Below are 22,354 nucleotides of genomic sequence, written 5' to 3' on the forward strand. Positions count from 1 at the left end.
CTTTCGCCTCAGTCTCGACAAAGTCCCTCCTTCTCCACGTCAAGCCAATGACACCGCTGCCCCCGAACTTTCCGCCAGCAGGAGCTATAAGAGCGTCCCAGGCTGCAACTTTCGCCCAACTCCCAACCAGCTCCGAGGAGCCCTCGGGAGGGGAGCTGACAGCGCCAGAGATTCTCCCTCCTCTGCTGCTTTCTTTCCGGCTCCCCATGGCCCCCACCTTCCCATCCAACTGAACGTCGCCGCCGCCGCGTTGCTGCTATCCTCCTCTGGACTCTCGCAGGACAAGGATCTAGCCGCGGGGAGCTGGCAGGCTAGGCATCTCCCGGCCCCCCCTAGCCCCTTCCGAAGGGGGCTGCTCGGTGCGCCGCAGGTTGGCCCCCGAGATGATGCAGCAGCAGGACGACTCCAACTCTCCAGTCTCGCCCGCCGACGACAGCTTGAGCAACAGCGAAGAGGAGCCCGATCGCCAACAGCAGCAGCAACCGCAGCAGCAGCTTCAAGGCGCCGGCAAACGAGGAGGACGGAAGAGGCGCTCGAGCCGTAGGGCGGCCGCAGGAGCCGGCGGAGGAGGCCCCGGAGGGGGCGGCGGAGTGACCGGCGGGGGGCTCGGCTCGGCAGAAGAGCCGTGTAGCCCGGCACAAGGCAAAAGAGGCAAGAAGTCGGGCAGCGGAGGGGGCGGCGGGGGCAGCAGCAGCGGCGGGGGCAGCCCTCAGTCGTACGAGGAGCTTCAAACTCAGCGGGTGATGGCCAACGTCCGCGAGCGCCAGCGCACGCAGTCGCTGAACGAAGCCTTCGCGGCTCTGCGCAAGATCATCCCGACGCTGCCGTCGGACAAGCTGAGCAAGATCCAGACCCTCAAGCTGGCCGCCCGCTACATCGACTTCCTCTATCAGGTTCTGCAGAGCGATGAGCTCGACTCCAAGATGGCCAGCTGCAGCTATGTGGCCCACGAGCGCCTCAGCTACGCCTTCTCCGTTTGGCGCATGGAAGGCGCCTGGTCCATGTCCGCCTCCCACTAGCGTCCTGTGCAGCCTGGCGTGCCTGGAGACTTAGGTAAGAGCGCAGGATTCGGTGGAGCGGTGGGCTGAGGAACTTGAGGGATCCTGGTGAGGAGGCCGCCTAAGGACCTCCGAGGGGCTGGCTGTCCTGGGGGAGTGCCGAGAAAGCGCTCCCTAGGGTTATCCTGCCTACAAATTTCTGGAATTTAAAGACCTTGGAAAACAATTGATTACTTCTACAAAGGATCCAGTCAGGCTTCCGAGGCGAAGCTTCCGAGGACTTTTCTCCCTTCATCAGGGTCATCGGTCTAGGAGACCTTGATTTGCAGAGCAGCAGAAATGGTGGGGGTGGGGTGTCTTTCTCAGAAAGTTAGGGTGGCTGCGAGGAATCCTCTGCTACTTCAGCGAGGTTTGATTTACCTCAATCTTCTCCTTCTGGGTGCCAACACAGCCTCCCCCTTCAAGAGCTCTGCCACCAGAGGGTGGGGGTAGCTGAGTGAGAAATAAAAGGAATTGAACATCTTATCAGCCCATTTTAGCCACCCTGTTTTTCTTGGCACGAAAATTGAGGACCAGGGTAGCTAATCCTCGAGCAAGCCTTTACTCTTCATTCCAAAGGTGTTTTCGGAGGGACTTTCCCAGGTCAAGCATTCATCTTGCTCTCTCATTCCACACAAGTGTCTGTCCCAGCCTTACCCACCTCATTTTCTTCCATCCATACTCCAAAATTATTCTTGATTTTTAACAGGAGACCTGAGGCCATCCTTTGGCCTTGGTAGAAAATCCTATAAAAATTTAGGCAAGGGAAGGAAGCTTTCTTTAAAATCCAGCTGTTAGGTTCCCCCTCCCAAGCACAACCTCTCCATGTTCTGCATCATTTGCCTTCAGAGGTATTCATTTTAATTTATTTTATTGGAAAATGTTCTTTCCACTTATTATATTTCAAGATTTTCCCTTGGAAAGGAGTATAGGTCTCAGAGAAAATAAGCTTTTCTTGCATTTTTTTTTCTCCAGAACATTTACACATATCCAAACTCATTTTCTTGTGCACGTTCTTGCTTTATGCAGAGTGAAGTCCGCCAATATCTGTAAATGAGCAGCATGGAAGAATCTCTTTCCAAGATTCTTCTGGGAAGCTCTATGACATTATGAGTGTTTATAGTCACACTAGCACCTCTTGGATTTTCCACACACATTCCCAATTTCAGGAAGGGGTGGATGGTGGGTGTAAGAAGCTGAATGCTTATGGGGGGGGGGGGTCTTTTGTTCTTTCTTTTCCTATCATGAGAAAATCAACTTACCAAAATTTGGGTGGCGGTTGCAGATCCCAAGCTCAAAGTCTTGTTTGCTAGACTTCCTTGGCTAACTGTAATTCCAAAGCATAACTTTCTCCAGTATAGCCAGCTGTATTATCAAAGGTCTACTAGTTATTTTGAGAATAGCCATACAGGGAGTGCTTGGGTAGAAATTTCCTCTGCTATCACAAAACTAAATCAAATTATTATGAAAGTAAGCAAGCAAGCAAGAATTACTCTCCAAATTATAGCTGGTAAAGGCCCATGATTTTGGTAGAAATCAGTAAGATCCTATACAGATCTAAGATGTAAGTATCCCTATTATCTCCACTTGTAGTATTTGCTGATCTTGCCCTAGAAATGTGCATTGAACCCTAATATGTTTTTTTTAAAACTTTAGTTCTTCTCTTAACATTTTTGATACTTTCCTGCTAGAAAATTCATCAGGATAAAGTGTACATGGGATCATATGGTTAAATCTGTTAATTCAGAATTAAAGGATTTTTTTTAGTTTTAATAGCAACAGGACTCCCAATTTGGAGCCTAGTTCTTTTGCCTATGGAGAGCTTTATTCACTTGCATATAAGTGACAGGATACCTGAATGAAGCTATGAATCTTTTAAAAATGAACTGTTCCATTTTGGCCATGCATTACAAACACACATTCTTTTCCTATAGGTAGAACTAGAGGTTAAGTCCTGTTATATATTCCAGATTTACCTGATCTAGGATTACCTGATAACAAGGCATTTACTCTGAGGCAAGTCACACTATTTTATTGGAACTGACTTGTAGGTACCAGTGTGAGTAGAGTATATGATCCTTATCCTACTGAAAACAACAGGTCATACTCCCAGGTAAGATGGTACCTGTACTGCAACTTACCACTGCCGACTTGGGCGGGGAGGGTAACTTATTAAATCAGGCCATGATGTAAAAAACATGAATACATGGAAATATTACTTCAAAGATTAAAGGTCCTCTCGAAAATTGGATTGGAGGGAGAGAAGAAAAAAGGGCTTCAAGCCTGAACCTGTGGCCTGTTTAGTCAAAAGTCCTGAGTTCAATTCTTCACACATAGGATTGTAGCTTTATCTGCAGCCCTAGGCCCATGCGAAAACCAGCTCTTCCTACCCAGTAAACAGGCATTTCTTTGGAGGAAATCCTATCAACTGGAGTTGGTGGGAGGATCAACTGCAAAAATCCTTATAACTACCCAGAAATCCTTCTTTTATAAACTCAATTCTGAAGCAATTTGGGTTTATGTCTGAGTAAACCTGAGCAAATTCAAGGCATTAGATCAGCCTTTCCCCAATTGCTTCCTTTGCCAGATCAGCCCATGTCCCATTTGGCTGGAATGAGGCGTCTTGATGTCCAAGGTGTCCAAAAGGCACCAGATTGGGAGGAAAAGGCGCTAGCCAATCCCTCACTTGGTTCCCTCTCTCCGGGGGGGGGGGGCCCTCCCCTTTCCCTAACTGCAGCCTGGGAGGGCTGAACTGGAGGCGCTATGGAGGATTGGAGAAAACTAGGCTGGGAGAGAGACTCAAAAGAGACTAAACTTTTTGGGTAAAGGATGGAGGGCGTTAGAAGGGGACTATTTCAGCAGAATTTCCATCGATGGGAAAAGCTGGCTAAATGCCAGCCTGTTCTCAGTCAGATTGCTGAAAGAGCGGGACCCAAAGCTTGAGGTCTCCTCTGCTGGAAAGCGAAGACCAATGACTCTGTTCCAAAGCTTCGGTGGCTGCATGTGATGGACGTGTAGAATTGTACAATATCTGTACAATGCTGCGCGCGTTCTTCTTCGATTTTCTTGGACCCGATGCTCGATCCAGGATGCCAGCAGGCCAGCACACATCAACTCTGGTTGTTTTCACTTTTCCTAACCCCATCCAGTTCCCCCACTACACTAGGTGGTTAAGCGTGGCTGGGCTTCCTATTAGGCGACTGGAGAACTCAGGAATTCCGGCTCCCCAAAACAGATTTCCTTGGAAGCAAGTTACCCCAAAAGGAGCAAGGATTTATTTAAGGTAGAATTTAGTTAAGCTCCAGGAGGATAATATATCCCCCATTTACTAGATTCGCCCGAGATAGATCTCCGTGACGCTTCCTTCGGCGCGTTTCCTGATTTCATGCCTTGCCAATGTTCCTTCCCCCCCACCCAACCCGCCTTCCTTTGTGCTACAATCCCCCCCTACACACACGCGCACTTGCACTCACACCCTCACGCAGCCTTGCAAACCCCGGGCTTGAAGCGAGCAGAGTCATAGCTCTGGAGGGTCGCGAAAAGAAGCTTTTTCTTCTCGCTTCGCCCTCTCTTTCTAAGAGGGTTAATGTTTTTCTTTTTTCTAGTAACAGTTTTCTCCCTTCTCCCCTCCCCTTCTTCTCTCTCTCTTTTTTCCTCCCAGATAACATTGTTCTCAAAGGGAAGGAGAGAAAATGGACAAACTAGAGACTCTGCACTTGGATTCGCCCTCACTCCACCTCCCGGGGTTATTTCCCCCCTTCTCAGACTATAGCACGCCAAGGATTTTCTTGGAAATGTAGACCCGTTCTTGGTCCAGGTTGCAAAGAGCAGGGCGTGGGGAGAGCAATTGAGGCAAGAGACCTAGAGCCCCTCAGACGGTGAGGTGGCTGATCCAGAGTGAAGGCTGGATGATCTACCAAACATCTCTGCATTCTGATCGAAATCTGAACCAGCTTTCCCCCCCCTTACCATTTTGACGAAGAATGTTGGAACTTTTCCCCCTACTTCCATTCCCTCTTTTTTGCATGCATGCATTCCCTAGAGAGCTTATGAGCCACTCATGAAAGGAAATATGTTACTGGAGTCCCGCACCCTTCTTTTTGAACAGATCTAATGACAACGAATCCCCCTTTTTTTAAGGAATGAGAAAGGGAAGTTTTCCCACCCACCACCTAAAAACCATTTCAGCAGCAAAACCTTACTGGCTCAAACTCTCATGAGCAAAATATTTCAGGTTCCTTATTAGTTTTGCTTTGTTTTGGAATTGTTCCTGGAAAAAAATTAAAAAGGGAGGTGGGGGGGAAGGCAAAAATGAATCATTCTATTTATTTATTGATGACCCATGTTAAAATGCAAATAGATTCAGTGTCTAAATGCATTCCTATTTTGATGATTGTTTTGTAAATATCATTGTATATTTTTTTCTGCAATAAATAAATTGAACTGTTAAAGAAAGTTAACAGTTTGATCTGTACCAAGAAAAATAGACTTGAAACTCAAGGTAAATAATACTGGCGCAGATAGATCTGGAGTTACCCAGAAGCATAGCGGGTGAGGGTAGTAGAAAGGGGGAAATATAAACAAATGGAGGGAAAGCGCAAATAACCAGCTACTGACAGACACAGGAGTGTTAATTATTGAGACAGCTTTATGATTCTGTTTGTGGGTTTACTGGGCTTCAGATATTAACCCTCTTTCAGTCAAAACAGCCAAGTACTTGACAGGTTCAAAAGCAGTGGAATGTGTATGGGTCTCTCCCTTTCACTCTCCTAATGAAAAGTCATTGCCCCCTCTGTATCTAGTATCATCATTAATGTAGAGGCTTTTGCTATCTTGGAAATCTGTGTTAAGTTTTGTTGCAGTGCTAAATAAATGGAACATCCTCAATTACACCTCAAGTGCATACTTTTTTTTTTGCAGACAATGGCAAGGGATTGGTTAGGTTTACTCTAAAAGACACTCAAAAGCCCCGTTGGTTTTATACTAACATTTAATTAGCAGAGGCACAGTGGCTTAATAACCTGGAAATAATTGATTCTTTTGTAAGTTTTAGAATGTTTATATCACCCAGCCTTCAAACTGGCACCCTCTTAATGTATTACATATAGTTCCCATCATGCTCAGCCATTGTAAACGTGGTTTAGAAATGATGGGAGTCTAATTGCATCTGGAAAACGTCGGGGGAAGAGGTTGCATCAGACTAAATAGATCCGGTAAGGTCAAAATAACATGAGACAAATCCCATTCATTTCCACCAAATTGTCAAGGAATATTCCCAGTTATGATTTAAAAGCAACACTTCCTCTTTTTTTAAGAAAAAAAAAATATCCCTGTTGCTGCTCTCCTGATATAGGAAAGCTCTGTCTTCTAGCGTTTCACTGGGAAAAGGAGGCATGTTCATGAAACACTTTCACTAGCAAATGCTAGGTTGGGTTCCTTTATATCTCTTTGCAGATTTCTAAGGAACCCCTCAATCCACAGTGTAAAGATGCAAAGGCGCGTTCGTTCTCTTTTTTGGGTAAAGTCAAGGGAAGAATCCCAGTAAGGCCCAATGGCAATCAGAGCCTGGGACTCTATGCAGCTAGCTCTGCACCCTTTCTTGAGGTGGGGGTTGTTTTGCATAAACCTTACAAGACCTTGCTGCTGCACATCAGCTTGTCTCGGCTCACGTGGGCTGGAGATCTAGCTGAAACATCAGAGTTGATCTGTCTCAGATTTCCGTGCTAGCAGCTCCAGGAGGAAAATATCAAAATAGACTTTGACGTCTTCCTTCCATGCTGATTCATGAAGGAATTCTGTTCAGGTCGCTTCAGGTTTTGGTGGCTCCCTAGCCTGTAACTGCTATTTGCTCCTTTCTAACTTCTAGGGAAGTCTAGGAGAAATGCTAAAGTGGTGGTGGGGGGGGGAGAGGGGGTTTCCTCCAAACCAAGTGATGTTTACTTTTCCTAGATTGTGCTAGCATTCTTGACTCCCTTGTTTGTCTTTCCTTATCTACCTATTAACAACTCCAAGCTAGTTTAAGCTTCTTATCTACCTCTGGACAGAAGATATATTGACTCTGTACGCTTTGAATATATGTATGTGTGTATAGTTCCACATACAAAAACACACATTTGAAGTGTGTTGAACCTAGGTATGTTAAGGCTGATTAGCCAGGACTTCGGAAACTTTTCGCTGGCTTAGAAAGAAGAAATATATTTGGGCAGCGGGCATCTTTGAGAAAAAATGAAGATGGTGCTTTGGTTTCCTAAGGGCCAATGGTTTAAGAATGGAGATGTTTAAGGGAAACCTTCAGATGTGAACCTAAAGACCCAAACAGGATCGTTTTCTGGGAAATGAGGAAAGGTAGGACACCAAATTATATTTGCATGTTCTTTGCTCTTTCTTGGATTATTCCTGTTATTACAATGACCATAATAATTACAATGTTAATTTAAGTTATAGTGGCTATTAGCTTTGATTACATTTGGGGTAGAGTTGGGAGAAATGCCATTACAGTTTCTGTCAAGGCTGATTTCTACGATTAAAAAAAAATCACTGTCTTCATACATCTCGATTCTCTTGAAATCAGTTTTAATCTAATTCATTAGACTGTAACAGTTTGCAAAGAGTATTCCAATTTAAATAGTGATTTACTTCAGGACAAGAAGGCAAAGAGTTGATCAACCTTGTGCATCTCTTTTTAGAATCAACTTACCTTGAACCAGCCAGCATACTTTTAAAGAAACAACCTGATTTACCATTGCTGTCCCTTTGATTTTCAGCAGATTTTCTTCCCAACTAAATAAGCTTAGAATTGCTATTTAGGGCTGTCATACTAAAGGCATCTATTATGGAACAAGCCCCACTGAACACAGCAGACCTGAGTTCGAGAATAAAACATGCTTAGAATTGCACTATAATGTATAATATGCACACATATTGCATTTGTAATGTGGATACTAAATAGCCTGAGCTAAACAAATGGTTTAACGGGAAGGAACAGCCGCTGGTTTCCAATGTAGCTTGTTTTGATTTGTAGCTGAAATAAAAGTGAAACAACTGATCGGGTAAGCGCCTGCAATCAGTAGCAGATTTTGTTTCAGATCCAAGCAGCACCTGGTTGAGTTCGTTTGAGTTGGGAAACTAAGCAGGGTTTGGTTACTATCTGAAGGGGACACTTCCAAGGAATTCCAGTGGGGGGGGGGAATCCCAGAAAAAGGCAAAAGGAAACCACTTCCTATTCTTGGCAGAAGACTAGACAGTTTGTCCGTGCCTGAGGTCACTAGTCTCCATATCGAAGATGAAGTTACTTCTCAGCAGGATTGGGTACTTGCGATGGGGTTAGCTCATCGTCAGCCCCCGTTCTTTTGAAGGCGGTGAACACAACCCTTAGAAGTGTTCTCACGATCTATGCCTGATTTCCAGTATCATTAAACTCAGGAAACCTGCATGGAACTGGATCGATACCTCTCTCCCCTTTTCCCCCCCAAAGTGACATGGAGAACCTCAATTAAAGCCTGCTCGGATAACCGGCGGCATAGATTTTGAGGCCACTCGCTCTCCTCCCTCGCCCTCAAAAACGTTAGAAATACAGGCGTTTGGAAAGATCAAAGGAAGGTGGCCGGGCGGAGCAGAAGGAGAGACAACCTTTCTCCATCTGGCGCTCCCACACATATGGGCTTACAACTCCATCATCACCCGAGGCCGGGCTGTGCCGGGAGGGATGGCCGCTGTAGCAGCAATCCAAGACGCCTGAAGAGTCCCGACGTGGAAGAGAACAGCCACGCAGGCACTGAAACTGCGCAGCAGCTCCTTGTGCCTCTTTGAAGGCGGGGAGGGTATCAAAGGCGCCTTCCCGGACTCGAGGTCTTGCTTGGAAACCTGGCTGGCAACGGCGTCGGCCGTCTTTCCAAAGACTCGGGATTGCTGCCTCTCGGTTTCCCTCTTTCGGGACCTGGGTCTCGGCAGCGGCGAGAGCCGGGGCGAGAAGCAAGAGGCAGGGTGTCTCTGCCCCACCAGGGCTCTTGAAGGCGACCCAAGTCACCCTGGAAAGTTACGTTCTCCTATTCGTCTTGTAAGGTCTTCGGGGAAGTTTCTGCGCTAATCATCTTCAAAGCGACGCGAGGCCTCCCGGCTTGGGTGTGATGGGTTCCTTGCCTAACCCGGGAGGTGGAGAGTGAACAGCCACAGGAGAAACCCGGGTTGGAACTTGGCGAGTCCGCCGAGCTTTACTTGCACATTCCACGGTTTGGCAAAGGCCGACGTAGTTATTTTCCCGAGTTCGGTATCAAATTCTTCTCAGGCATACAGTTTCAAAGCGTTTCAGGCATCCTTCAAAGTGAGCGTTTGTCCTCTCTCTAATGATGTCAGGCGGTTTCCCCCTGAAACTTCTTAGCGTATTTTTTAAAAAAGATGGGGGAGGGGAGGAGTTGAAGGGTGTGGGAAATCGAACTAGAATTCGATGCCCTTGAGAGAAACGGGTGAAGGGAAGGACCACTGAAGGATGGAGTCATGCAGGCACTTGGTCTTAACCATGGGAGAGAGGGTTGCCGGGCGACCTCGGCATGTTCACTGAGCAGTAACTTCCCCGAGATTTCTTGAGATGGCCTCACAGGGAAGCGCGAACTGCAGCTCGAAACACGCTGTAATTCCAAACTTAGAACGCCCGAAATCCGCTTCTTTCATTTCATAGGAAGTTATCTGGACCTCTGGGAGTCGGAGCCCAGCCCCGATCGTGCAGGAATCCACGAAATCAAAATTACTGCTATGCCTGGGATTTCTCGTGGTCGGAACCATCTTCATTGGAGGCATAGTCATTATAAAACTGCTAAATTTAAGGACTGGCAGTTGATTAATTTATACCGCAATTTCTGCAGATCGGTATATTCGTGAAATTATTTCCAGGAAAGCATCCCTCATTAATAGGGTATGGAGTTATTAGCAATAAATCCTTTTGAATTTAGTGAATTTGTTTCCGTGGAGACCTACTTTCGAACCACCTATCTCTTAGTCCTTGATTTCAGAATCGCAGCAAACATTTTCTTCCAGGAAACCCACTTAAACCAAAACCAAAGAAAACTGGGGTGAAATGAGGGCATATACTTCAAAGCAATGTGGACTTTATTAAAGAGGGAGTATAATCTGAAAAGCTCCATCACTTAAAAGCACAGTATTCCCAAGCAAATACTATTAAAGTGTGAAGTTTAATTTCAGAGTGGTTAACTGCCTAGGAAAAGAATACAGAAACAGGCTGCCTTATTCTGGGATGGATCGCAGAAGATTATATTTTGAGATAAATAAGATCTAAATTAGTATGGTACAGTCTGAAAGTTACATTGTAGTACTATTGTCTGCTTGATGGGAAGTAGCATTTCCCCCCTTCTCCTCAGGACCCCTGAATGACCTTCAGATGTTGCACTGCAGTTCTGGTCATCTGTGTATATTGGCCACACTGCCTAAGTCTAAAGGAGACTTAACATCTGGCAGTCACACCTCTTGTTTGTAAGCCAAGCAAGTGTGGAGCTCTTAATTTCTGACTCCTCCTAGCCTTGCTCACCTTTGTGAAAAGAAATGTTATTCAAACCCACATAGCCAATTCTGTTTGGATGCTACTAATATGCTAGTTGATCTATTAAGAGGCAGCCCCAAGATAATAATCTCTGGCAAGTTCTCCAGAAATTATTAAGGGTGGGTGCTGAGCAATAGATTTACGCCTTGCTTTCTTCTGCTGATAAATCCTTGCTTCTTATGCCTCTGTCAAAAAGTAATTAGAACCCAATTTACATTTTTAATCTTTTAAATTACCTCTTCATGTTGATGTGCTTTCATGGAAAATCTTCAGTTTCATCAGTCTGTTACGACTCCACCCTCTTCTTTGGCCTTGGACATCAAGGGAGTGTGCTGTGCAAGAACTGTGTAACACTTAGACTTGAATGTGTGATCTACCCTCCCTTGTCCCTTGATTATATTGCACCCTATCTCAAGGTTGCTCTTTATCTGCTCATTAATTTTCACATTTCAATAGTAGAAGGTGTAGAAGAATCTAAAATATTGGAAAAAATACATTGAGATTACATTTTAACCCTTTAATTTCATTGTAGATACATTCTGATCCTGTACAACCAAATCCTTCAAAGTATGGCCTCTTGGCTGGCAGTAAACAATATACTGAAACAAAGGTTACCATAATCTACTGAACAATAATAAGCAGTACATTGTGCAAATGCAGTTGTCAAGTTTAATGGTATGTATAGGATGGTGTAACTAGTGCAATCCTATGCATAATTGCCCAAGTCAGTGTGTATAGGATTGCATCTTAGTCCATTATCTGTATCCTTCTTTGAGAAAGAAAAGAAGTTAAGGCTGATACAAGCTGAATAGATTCATTCACTCAACAAAGGGACCAATTATTTCTTCACAGAATCCTTTACCTGCTTTTTAAGACAGTGAAATTTCTTTTACCCTCTCTGTTTCCAGGACTTTCTTTAAGAGCTTAGTGGACTTAAATGGTCTTGGCAAATCAAAGCACGTGTCCTTTGAAGAAGGTGTGTAATTGGTGTTTAAGGCATGTATGGAATTCCCAGATGTCTATAAAATAAGAAAGTGCATTTGGCAGGTCACTTCAGGGTGGAGCAGGTTAAAATCACTAGCACAAGCAACCCTGATTCAACAGAATGCCCTGTTTCCACTTTAGGAAGTCAGACTGGGGCTACTATCCAGAGGGAATAATCAATTACTTGTTTTAAAAGATGTCCAAAAGGCTATTGTTTTAAGTAGAAGTCATCATTTCCAAAAATTAATTACTGAGATCTGTGGATTAATAGCTTAATTGTAATCAAATTTGGAAATGCAGATGCTTTTGAGGAAGAACTTCTAGGGTGGCATTTGAAACCAGTGTATTTATTGGAAATACATTATTTGGAGTCCTTAGTATTAGCTTCTTAATGTACTTAATATTACTGATTTTTTTAAAAAAAAATCACTATCTCAGGTGGTGGTTGTTTTTCCTAAAATGTTTTCAGGGCAATCGTTTGCTTATTACACTGAAGTAAGCACTCCTTAACTCAAGGGAATTCATGACCACCTAAGTGGATACCAGTCTTGATCAGTCTAAGTCATGTAGTTTTATATAAACTTTGTGAACTTTCTTCTTCCCATGAAAATGTACACCTTATGTTTCCCTAATATTTTATAGTGCACAAATCTTGCTATGGTACTGCAAAAGCATTCTCCACATTAATTTTGTTGTTCATCAGCACTCACCTAACACTGAGTTTCAAAAATTGAAGGAAATTGGTCCAGTTGTACAAATATAACAATCTTATACTTATTTACTAGAAAGAAGTTACTTTCCAGTAAGAGTCAAAATTATCTCTTAAAGTTTACACTGTATGGAGTGAATAGCATTTTATGGAAGGACATATAACTCAGTTCAAAGAGTGCAGATTCTTACTGAGTTTAGTCTAAGTTCCTAAGATAATATGCCTGTAATATTCAATTTTTTCCTCAATAATTAAAAAAGCAAGGAAAGAGATATCCCTTTGGCTCACTGATTTAAAAAAAGCAGAGTAAGAGAAGTGCCTTTTAATTTTCCTTTTTCAGCATTCAGCTTGAAGAATCAGTAATCTCCAGCAACCTCAGCAGAATCTTCGGCTGAAAATTCATATGATGTCACAATAAATCTGATAGTCTTTAGTACTGCTGAAAAGTAACACTATGGTAGTGGAGGGAGGGGATGGCAGAGAAAAAAGATCCAAAAGTTAAAAGCAAATGAGGTTTGATTTTCCAAATCAAAGTCTTGCTTTTAACTTGGTAATGGTGGATTTTCTTTTAAACATCTTGAGTCTGAGATTGGGCTGAGTGAGTGTTGGTTCTACTACTTTTTTTATCCTGAAATTATGATTGCACTTCTAAAACTTGCTCAAACTTGATTTCTGTTGACTTCATGGAATCTTGCCATTGCCTTCATTCTAGAATGTTTCTCACATCCCTATACCACCCAACCTTAACCTACATAGCTTCCAAGTCCAGAAGAAGTTGGCCAGATGCTGGCACCTGTTGCAAATAAAGTTCAGCCCATTTATTTCAATGCAAGTTATTCCTTAGGAGAGGTGGAAAGTGTTGTTTGTTGTAATCCATGATATTTAATGGCAGTAAATAGATATCCCAGTGTTTTGTCTGTAAGTCTCCCCAGCTTGCTCAAGGTATATTTTATGTATCTAAGTGAAGAAGGGGAGTTTTTCTATAGGTTGAATGATGAGACAATCTGATTTTTAAGCATACAGTTCCAGTATGTTGGAACTGAGTGGCACAGCTAGCAGATGTGGCCACTGCCAGCTGACCCTCGACCCCACCTCCCCAATCATTGCCAGCAAAACAGCAGATTTCAAGACAATCCACCTGTGTGTTAAGACGTGATGATGATTCATGCTATATACTGAGCTACCCATCCACTTTAGTCTGGCATGTTTTGCTAACTCATAAAATTAGATAAATTGAATAAACCCTGCTTAGATTAACTATGGGTAAGCGTACCATATAAACACAGATAGATCCATACATACTAACATCCTTTGTTGTTAATGTGTTTCTGAGAATTAGTATTATGCCAAAAAATGAATAAAAATAATTTTAGTGGGAGAAGGTTGAAGAGCCTCCACCAACGGAACCTTATCAGTTTCTCCTTCCACTTCTTTCTCTTCCATCAATGTTGCCTTGGCTTTGCAGTTCTTAAGCCTGAAGAGAAACCTATGAATGCTGACCTGGATCCTGGGTTATTTCTCAGCAAGTACAGACTGCCTTACAACCATATGAATAACTGCCTCTGCTCACTTTATTTTGGGATTAGTAGTAGGAAGCATTCAGGGCAGAGAGTTTTTAAATGGCTTTGAGTACCATATATGGACTATTGACTTTAGGAAACTAGCATCAGGGATTTGTAACAGAAAAACTAAAGTGGAAGATGGCAAGAAGATGGATATAAGGCTGAAGATCAAGAGGGTTTCTTAGGGCAAACCTAGGTGAACTAAAAAAAAACATATAAGAAGACCTTAGGTGGAAATAGCCCTCCAGAGGAGGGAGGTGGGCTTCTTCATGATTAGGCTAAGTCCATGGTAGAAGAATCAAAGCTGACCAGCTATTAGGTAACACTGTGCCTTAATTTATTGGTGATTAAAATGGACAAATATAGATAAATATACCGGTAGATATTTCTCTCATTATCAGAATGCTGAGATGAGAAAAAAACAGGACTTTGTATCTTAAGATAAAGATATATTTCAGCCTTTGGTTAAAATGCAACAGCACAGATATGCTCTCCTCTTCTCTAACTAAAGTACTCTTCTCCTCTACCTGGCCAGATGCCTTAAGAGAAGTTGTCAAAATAGAGATGAAGCAAGGGGGATTTGTATAAAGGAACTGGAGAGAGCAAAATCTTAGAGAGAAATAAATCTGGCTTCTGACCAGAGGTAGCTTGTGCCTCCCAGATATATCTTTGATCATACCTTAAATGGGTCAGCTGATTTCAGCAAGATGAAGATATCAAATCTTGAGATTGTATTGATACTCCTAATGACAACTTGAGATTCTTGCACACCTTGCAATACTTTACACATACTTTATCTGTAGATAGAGTCCTGTGGTAAATAAATGGGAAGAGTAGTGTTATCATGTAGTATTGTAGTGTTGTAGAGTAGTGTTATCAGTAGTATTGTGTAATATTCCAAGTGGGGACTGCCATAGCATGCAACACAGTTTGTTCATTGAAACCTTAGTTGTGTCTACTTACACACCAGAGTCACCAAATTTAACAGGTAAAGGCTGTGTAGGATTGCAACAAATGAATCCTAGAAGTGTATCCTATTCACCTGTATGTGTAATGTTATCATGAAACATATAAAGTTATGGCTTCTCTTGGATATTTATAGTTATGTAAAGACATATTGTGCATACATAATATAACACATTATGGCTGGATTCACATAAGATGTTAGAGATCCTGAATGAATACATACAACACATTATGCTTTTCAACTCAAGTTCAAGTTCTTATCCATTAAGAACAAACATAGAATGGTTGTCTTTATAAAAGTGGCTGTTATTCATTATGGATAAATATTAATCAACCTTTATCTATGGCAGCTTCCTGTATTTTTATGTACAAAATTCTCTTCAAATGAACTGATCCCATGTGAATTAAGTACAAGCATTAGGGAACCAGAAAGATAGTGTAGAGGGCCACATCAGCATTGTGGTTGCCCTCAGGGGGCCGTGTGGGTATGGCCAGGGTGGGCATGGCCTACTGGGTGGGCGTGGCTAGAGTGCGTATGGCCTACTGGGTGGGCATGGCCAGCTCAATGTCGTTCGCATCAAGGGTGCTTATGGGGGCCTGGGCAGGAGTGGGACAGATCTGAGGGTCTCTGGCAGGAGGAGGGTCTCTGGGCCAGGGCCAAGGCAGCGGGGGCCGTTCCCTTACTGTTTCCAGGATGGCTTCGCGGGCCACATGAAACCACTTCGCGGGCCGCATCCGGCCCCCGGGCCTTGTGTTTGACATGTCTGGTGTAGAGGAAGCATCTATTGTTAAAAACGTCCTCTAAAACTTCACCTGCTCAGATCACAGCCTTCCATCCAGCTGCTGCAAAGCTTATGCCACAAGGGGATGAGGACTTCAACCCCGCCCCCCAAAATGTTATTGACTACATAACAAAACTGATGGAACAAACAATACTGTCAATTTTTGGGCTTCTGACTTCAGATGAAAACAAACGTAGTTGGTTGATTTGCAAAGGATTGAATGGCTCCCACCCAAGAGAGACTCAAAACAAAATGAAGCCTTTTTTTTTAATGGCAAGTTTGAGATCTTCCCATTACAAGTGTTTCACACAGAGGGAGTTAGCCCATTAATAACTCATGTTGACAATAAGAGTGCTTCTACTTTAAAGTTTAATTGTAGCAACATAAAAGTTGATAACTCCAAGGACATTCTATCACCACTGTCCTTGAGAAGAGAGAGCCTGAATAAACAACCTGTACCTCTCACAGCAAGTCAGAAGAACTCTTACTGAAGAGACAAATTTGATTAACTCTTTAAGAGTGTGATGATCTGAGTGTGATTTATAAAGAGTGTGATGATCTGAGGGAATTATTAGCTACTATGAATAGAGCTGCTAAACCTCTAGTAAAAAATGGTCACCCCAATGGCCAAGAATAAAAAGATCCCTTTTGAGAAACCATCTGCTAGTTGTTCCTGTATTTCAACATGGAATATGAATATAGAAGAGAACAACAAAGAATCCTTGGGAGTAATTTCTATTTTACTCCCACTACTCCCGGATAAAAACAACTCACCATATAGAAAATGTAAGTAACAGAAATAAAATAGAAGTCAACAGGCAAGAAATAAGATGCAGTCCAAGTCTTGGTGAGTTACCAACCAAGGATGGTCTTAGAGTAGAATTGAGTTATAAGGAGGTTAGCCTTAGCTTAATGCTTCAAAAAGTAAATACAAGCCCCAAATCACCAGGTAAGGCTACAATCTCATGTAACAGTTTAAAATGGTCTAGAGAGAGAACCTCAGGTAAGAAAAACATCCTCACTTGGAAATAAGCTATCCCTTCTTTATATTGTTCTGAGTTGTCAAGCTGCAAAAGTATCCACATCCAAATTGCTGCTCACCTCAAATCATACCCAAGCTTATACAACAGGAAGGCAATGATGAAGGGATACAAATTCCAAACCAGGGTGTGTGTTTTTGGGACACTGAAGGAATTATGGACAACATAATTTCCACTGAATGACTGAAAAATCCACGTGTTTCAATCCAAAATCCCAATACCTTTCCAATCATTCTCATTAATGTTAAGTACACGGGTTCTATCACGTTACTGACTTGAAATTTTGCTGGCTGGAAGAATAGAGTAATGGAAGTGCAGTTCCTCTCTAAATTTGCTCTCAGAGCACTCCAAGAGACTACAGATGAGGCAAAGATTCATTTACCAGGCTTTAGATCCTGGACTACTGCTACAAGGAAATATAAAACTAAAAGGTGGGCATTAGAAGGACTCATTACAGTAGCCAAGGCAGCTGGGTCGGCAAGAAGAGGAATTGCTCCTTGGAGTTGGCTCTCCCCATTATTTAGCCATAAAATTTTCATATAAATTTTGTGAAATAGTTCTACTGAACTTATATTTATCACCACCCACATCTTGCCAATTTTCTCCTTATATATGGGTGACTCTAGAAAAGATAAAACACCCTAAAGCTACTTAATATCAGTAGGAGACTTTAATGCCAGGGAAGGATCCTCATTAGTAAATATTGTACATCTGGATGTTATCCTTGGGAATTATCTTATAAATGTTCCACCCTGGCTCTCTAAGAGTGTCAAATGAAATACTACTGATCCATAACTGATCTCCTTGATTCTTAAATGTAGCCTCCATATTTTAGGAAGAACCTGGTTTTATATACCCTTTTACACATCATTGAGGAAACTCCAGTAGTGTTTTAGATTGCATACGTTTTATATGAAAAAGAGACTTGGAATAATTCATTTTCTTTCTTTATCTAAGGTCCAGATACAGTCTTGATCCATTACATTAATCTGTGTCTTTCACTGAGAACATTTTTAACTGATAAGCATCCTACTGGAAACCACGAGCAAATAAGTTGAGATTGGTTTGATTCAGACTGTTTACATACCAGAAAGTTACTCAGGGCAGCAATGGGCCACACCCTGGGACACCCTAATAAAGAAAACAATGCTAAAATATCTAAATTAAGATATGATTACAAGAAATTGGTAGCCTCTAAAAATGTTCCTGCAAGACTAAACTATGGTCAGATATTTGGAAGGATAGATACTGAAACTGAAGTTCAAATACTCTGGTCACCAAACGAGAAGACAGGATTCATTTGAAAAGACCCTGATATTGGGAAAGATTGAAGGAAAAATGAGAAGAGGACAGAAGAAGATGAGATGGCTAGATAGGCTAAATAGGGCAGACTCCAAGAGATAGTAGAGGACAAGGAGGGCTGATATGTTACAATCCATGGAATCATGGAGGGTCAGGCAACACTTAGTGACTGAACAAGAAGTGGAATTTTCAGCAAAAGGGTCATTTTTTTTTCTGGAATATTGTATCGGGTTTGTTGAAGGAATGCAAATTTGAATTTGACATTCTTATTCCAGCTTCAGTTTGGGAGAATTTTTATGCAAATATATTTATTAATTCAAACCAGTAATTCTTACATAAGCAAATTATTGATATTCTAGCCATTGAAAGCCTTCTGTCCTGGTGTCCAATGTTAGTATCAGAAATCAAATTTATTCTCCAATCTCTGAAACCTAATAACTCTCCTAGAACTCTGGACTTGGTGGAGCAGTGGGCTAATGCCTCCTTAAGTAACACCAGCTGCCTGCAATTAGTGCAGGTTCGCATCCCACCAGGCTCAAGGTTGACTCAGCCTTCCATACTTCCGAGGTAGGTAAAATGAGGACCCAGATTGTTGGGGGCAATAAGCTGACTTTGTAATAATGCTGCTTGGGGGGCCTGGCGAAAGCCCTAATAAGCAGGCATATACATAGAATGAAGGCTATTGCTAAGCACATTGATTTGTGCTTAGATTGTAAGCCGCCCTGAGTCTTCGGAGAAGGGCGGGATATAAATGGGATTAAAATAAAAAATAAAATAAATAAATAAACTTTTCATGACATATATTGATTGATGGACTCCAGTGTTAGCAGCGTTGTTTTCTCATTTTAATAAGTTGAATCCCAGTCAGACAGGATTGTCATGCCATTTTTTTAATTTATTTTTTTATTTTAATTCCATTTATATCCCGCCCTTCTCCGAAGACTCAGGGCGGCTTACAAGCTTAGCAGTAGCCTTCATTCTATGTATAGGCCTGCTTATTAGGGCTTTCACACACACACACACCCCCAAGCGGCATTATTCCAAAGTCAGCTTAATTGCCCCCAACAATCTGGGTCCTCATTTTACCTACCTCGGAAGGATGGAAGGCTGAGTCAACCTTGAGCCTGGCGGGACTCGAACCTGCACTGATTGCACGCAGCTGGTGTTACTTAAGGAGGCATCAGCCCACTCCTCCACCAAGGCTCCTGACATGGTGCAGAATTGTTGGGCCTTGCAAAAATCAGCTCACTTGAACAAGTCTAGAACTATTAATCAAGAAGAATACTGGGATGATAAGAATATATCAGCCCCTTGGGTCAGAGCAGAAACAGGTACCCAATCCGTATATAGCCAATTAACAATTAAAATATTCACATACTGGCAGAGGATCCCTTCAATGGACCTTGAGAGGCTACCCAAAATAAGTTTAGAATAACAGGTAAGTATGGCTCATCCCAATTCCTGGCTAAGTCAATTTACCAATATTGTTTTGCAGCATGGGTTATTTATTCTGAATTGCCTCCATGGCGAGGGGAATTTTTAAGCAGAGTCCTAGATATCTATACTCAAACTGGCATGGAGTTATTGACAACAAATAAATCCTTAAGTTGGTTGGGTAAGAACAAAACTATTTTTTCATTTGAAAAATAACTGCATTAAATTTAATCCAATTCTCAAGAAGGACCTATACTAGAGCCAGATTTGAGTTGTTGGATTCCATGGCTAAATATGGGCATGAGAGGATATACATATGCAGTGTGTTCCAGCCATCATGTTTTGTTGTTCATGTTTTTGTTTGATTGTCAACTATATACCCTCTTAGGCTTAGATACTTAACATTCTAACTTGAGAGAACAGTCCGCTAGGATGTGAATCACTGAGTATCGGATTTCCTCCTGGGTTATAATCTATACATCATGAATACAACTACTAAGTTTCTAACTAAGCCAGTTGACCAAAGGAGCCATTATAGTGAACAGATTGGAGCATCCATAAAAGTGATGTATTTACCTGAATGCTGATTCTTTATATTAAACATATGTATGTTATTACTGTATTTTCTTTTATCTATTTTACTCTAAATTTGTATTCTGCATTTTATTTCTGTTTTATATTTTGATACAGTCATAACACTAATCAATCAATCAACTATCTACAAGAGCTAGTATAATCTAGTGGAGGCGGTATATGACTATGGAAACTTGAAGTGCAAATTTATCAACAAGTATGGAAACTAACTGAATTGGGGACAATTGTTCTAATCTCCACCCAATAGGATCATTGTGATAGGAATAAAATGGGAGGAGAAATGGCTATGAAAGAAATCAAATGAGTTCTTGAAGAAACGTCAATGAATAAATGAGACCAGGGATTCAAATGAATAGATTTAAAGCAGTGTCTTTGCTTAGCATTTTAATTTCCAATGTAGTCAGTGTGCTGTTGCTGTGACTGCTGTAAAACCACGAAGCAAAAAATATTACAGCATCTAAAGTCTCATACAAATGGACTATGTGATTGGTTTTGGTTACCATAATAATTGTGTTAACTTTAAAAGTACCACATTACCCTTTTTGTATAGTTTATAGCATATATACCCTGTATTTCAGGATAACCACTGTGCCCATTCTACAGATTAAGGTTAAAGATTCATATATTTGGGGAAAAGTATACCATACTGTCTTTTTACCAAACTAACATGTGTTCCGTAAATTGACAGTCTCACTATTCTGCCACTGGAAATTAAAGGAAGCTGAATTATTGCTAGTACCCCAGTACAGTATATGCATTGCATTTGAAAACAACACCTGTCAATATAGTAAGCATTAAGACTGAAACATCAGTCTATTATCTGCAACAGTCTCACCTGGAATAAATTGCAATAGAACATAGAAGTCTACTTCCCAAGTTACTTTATAAAACCCACAGCTTTTATATAGTTTGGGTCTCTTTGAAAAGTCCTTTTGAAATATATTTCACTGCACCATTCTATAAACATTCACTCAGGAAGTAGCCCCACTAGAGAAAAGAGGACTTAACTTCTGAATAATCATACATTAACCTTCAGTCCACCTCTGGAGAACCTCATCCGGATCCAGGCCTCAATAATTTCAGCAAAGATGTCAAAATATAGAACATGAAGAAAGTGTATATTTAAGTCAAGCATTTCTAACTACTCTTGATTTCAGTAGTGTATTTATACAAATGCTCTCAGTGCAATTTTGCTGTCTTATGCAAGCACTTAATTTTCCTATTAAAAACAATGGGACTAAGGAACATTTAAATTAGGATGAAATATGTGAAGGTAATTTGAATTTACACATACTGCTGAAGTATAATTTTTTGAACACAGCTTGTGAGTAAGTTGCAGTTGATTGCCTTCATATGTTGCTATGTCTTAGCTGCCAAATTAAACTAATTTCCCCAAATTTTAGTGTCATCAGCCAAAAAGAGCATGAAAATTCTGGGAGCTCATGATCAATATCTGGAGTTCGAATAGTTTGGGAACCCTTTCTTTTTTCAGAACTCAAAGTGGCATCTCTCTACCCATTTTCCCCACGATAACTTCAAAGGTAGGTTGGACTCTAACATGACTGACTTTCCTCTGTTGTCAGAAGAGAACAGGCTATGGAAGTCTACTTTATATGCATTTAGTTTACTGGTCCACATTTCACACGGTGCTTAAATACAAGTTTAACCTTAAGAAGATGCTGATGGACTCTTTCACTCAAATTCAATGTATTTTTGCTACATTTTCTTTTGTGTTTAAATTTAAATTTTATTGTAGTTAGTAAAAAATATGACATTTTGATTTTATGATTAGTAAATTCCTATAGTATATAAGTTACACTACTACTTCTATGGGATGGTTGCAGTGTTACTCTTCAAAGCTTCATTTTGCTGGATAAGAAAGAGCTTTGATCTTACTGAACTCTTTCTTCTTCCTTGGCATCAGCATCATTCTAAGTTTCTCCATTTCTAAAATAGAAGCAGCTTCTCCCAGAGTGTCTTGAATATTGACCAAATCAACCCAGAGTTCCCACTTGAGGTGTAAATAATCAGTCTGCTTCAAGCACATTATGCAAAGACACTTTGGAAAAGGCTCTAATGTTGGGAAAGGTAGAATGACCAGCAGCAAGGTGGAATCAGGTTACAGTGCATCTGAAAAAATAGGATAAGGATAGATCATCATGGAGAAAACTTATCCATGTGGTCGCTAGGAGTCGAAAACTCCAATCAATCAATCAATCAATCAATCAACCAATCAGCACCTTAATCCCTTTTAAGGTTCAGCAGCTTTTTGAATTGAGAAAGGAGGGGAAAGGGATTTGTGTGGACCCCCCATAGATTTCTTGTATTCTAGGGGTTCCAGATTGTTGACCCTGGCAATATTAAGACCATGATCTACTCCCTCCGTGAAATCAG

The 22,354-nt window shown here is 41.6% G+C and overlaps 1 protein-coding gene across 1 annotated transcript; it reads left to right on the forward strand.

Moving 5' to 3' along the window:
* Positions 1 to 217: 217 nt before the first annotated feature.
* On the forward strand, positions 218 to 5,906 carry LOC310649729 (uncharacterized protein). Its single transcript, XM_083378446.1, has 2 exons — positions 218 to 1,053; positions 4,699 to 5,906. Exon 1 carries the CDS (start codon positions 384 to 386, stop codon positions 1,017 to 1,019), a length of 636 nt encoding a protein of 211 aa, XP_083234572.1. The 5' UTR covers positions 218 to 383; the 3' UTR covers positions 1,020 to 1,053; positions 4,699 to 5,906.
* The last annotated feature ends 16,448 nt before the right edge of the window (positions 5,907 to 22,354 follow it).

The sequence above is a fragment of the Vipera ursinii genome (genome assembly GCF_947247035.1).
Source record: "Vipera ursinii genome assembly, chromosome: Z".
In the NCBI taxonomy this organism is placed as follows: domain Eukaryota; kingdom Metazoa; phylum Chordata; class Lepidosauria; order Squamata; family Viperidae; genus Vipera; species Vipera ursinii.

Bases quoted from the DNA above. Each gene is read 5' to 3' on its own strand.
- LOC310649729 (XM_083378446.1), top strand. From the start codon at position 384: ATGATGCAGCAGCAGGACGACTCCAACTCTCCAGTCTCGCCCGCCGAC.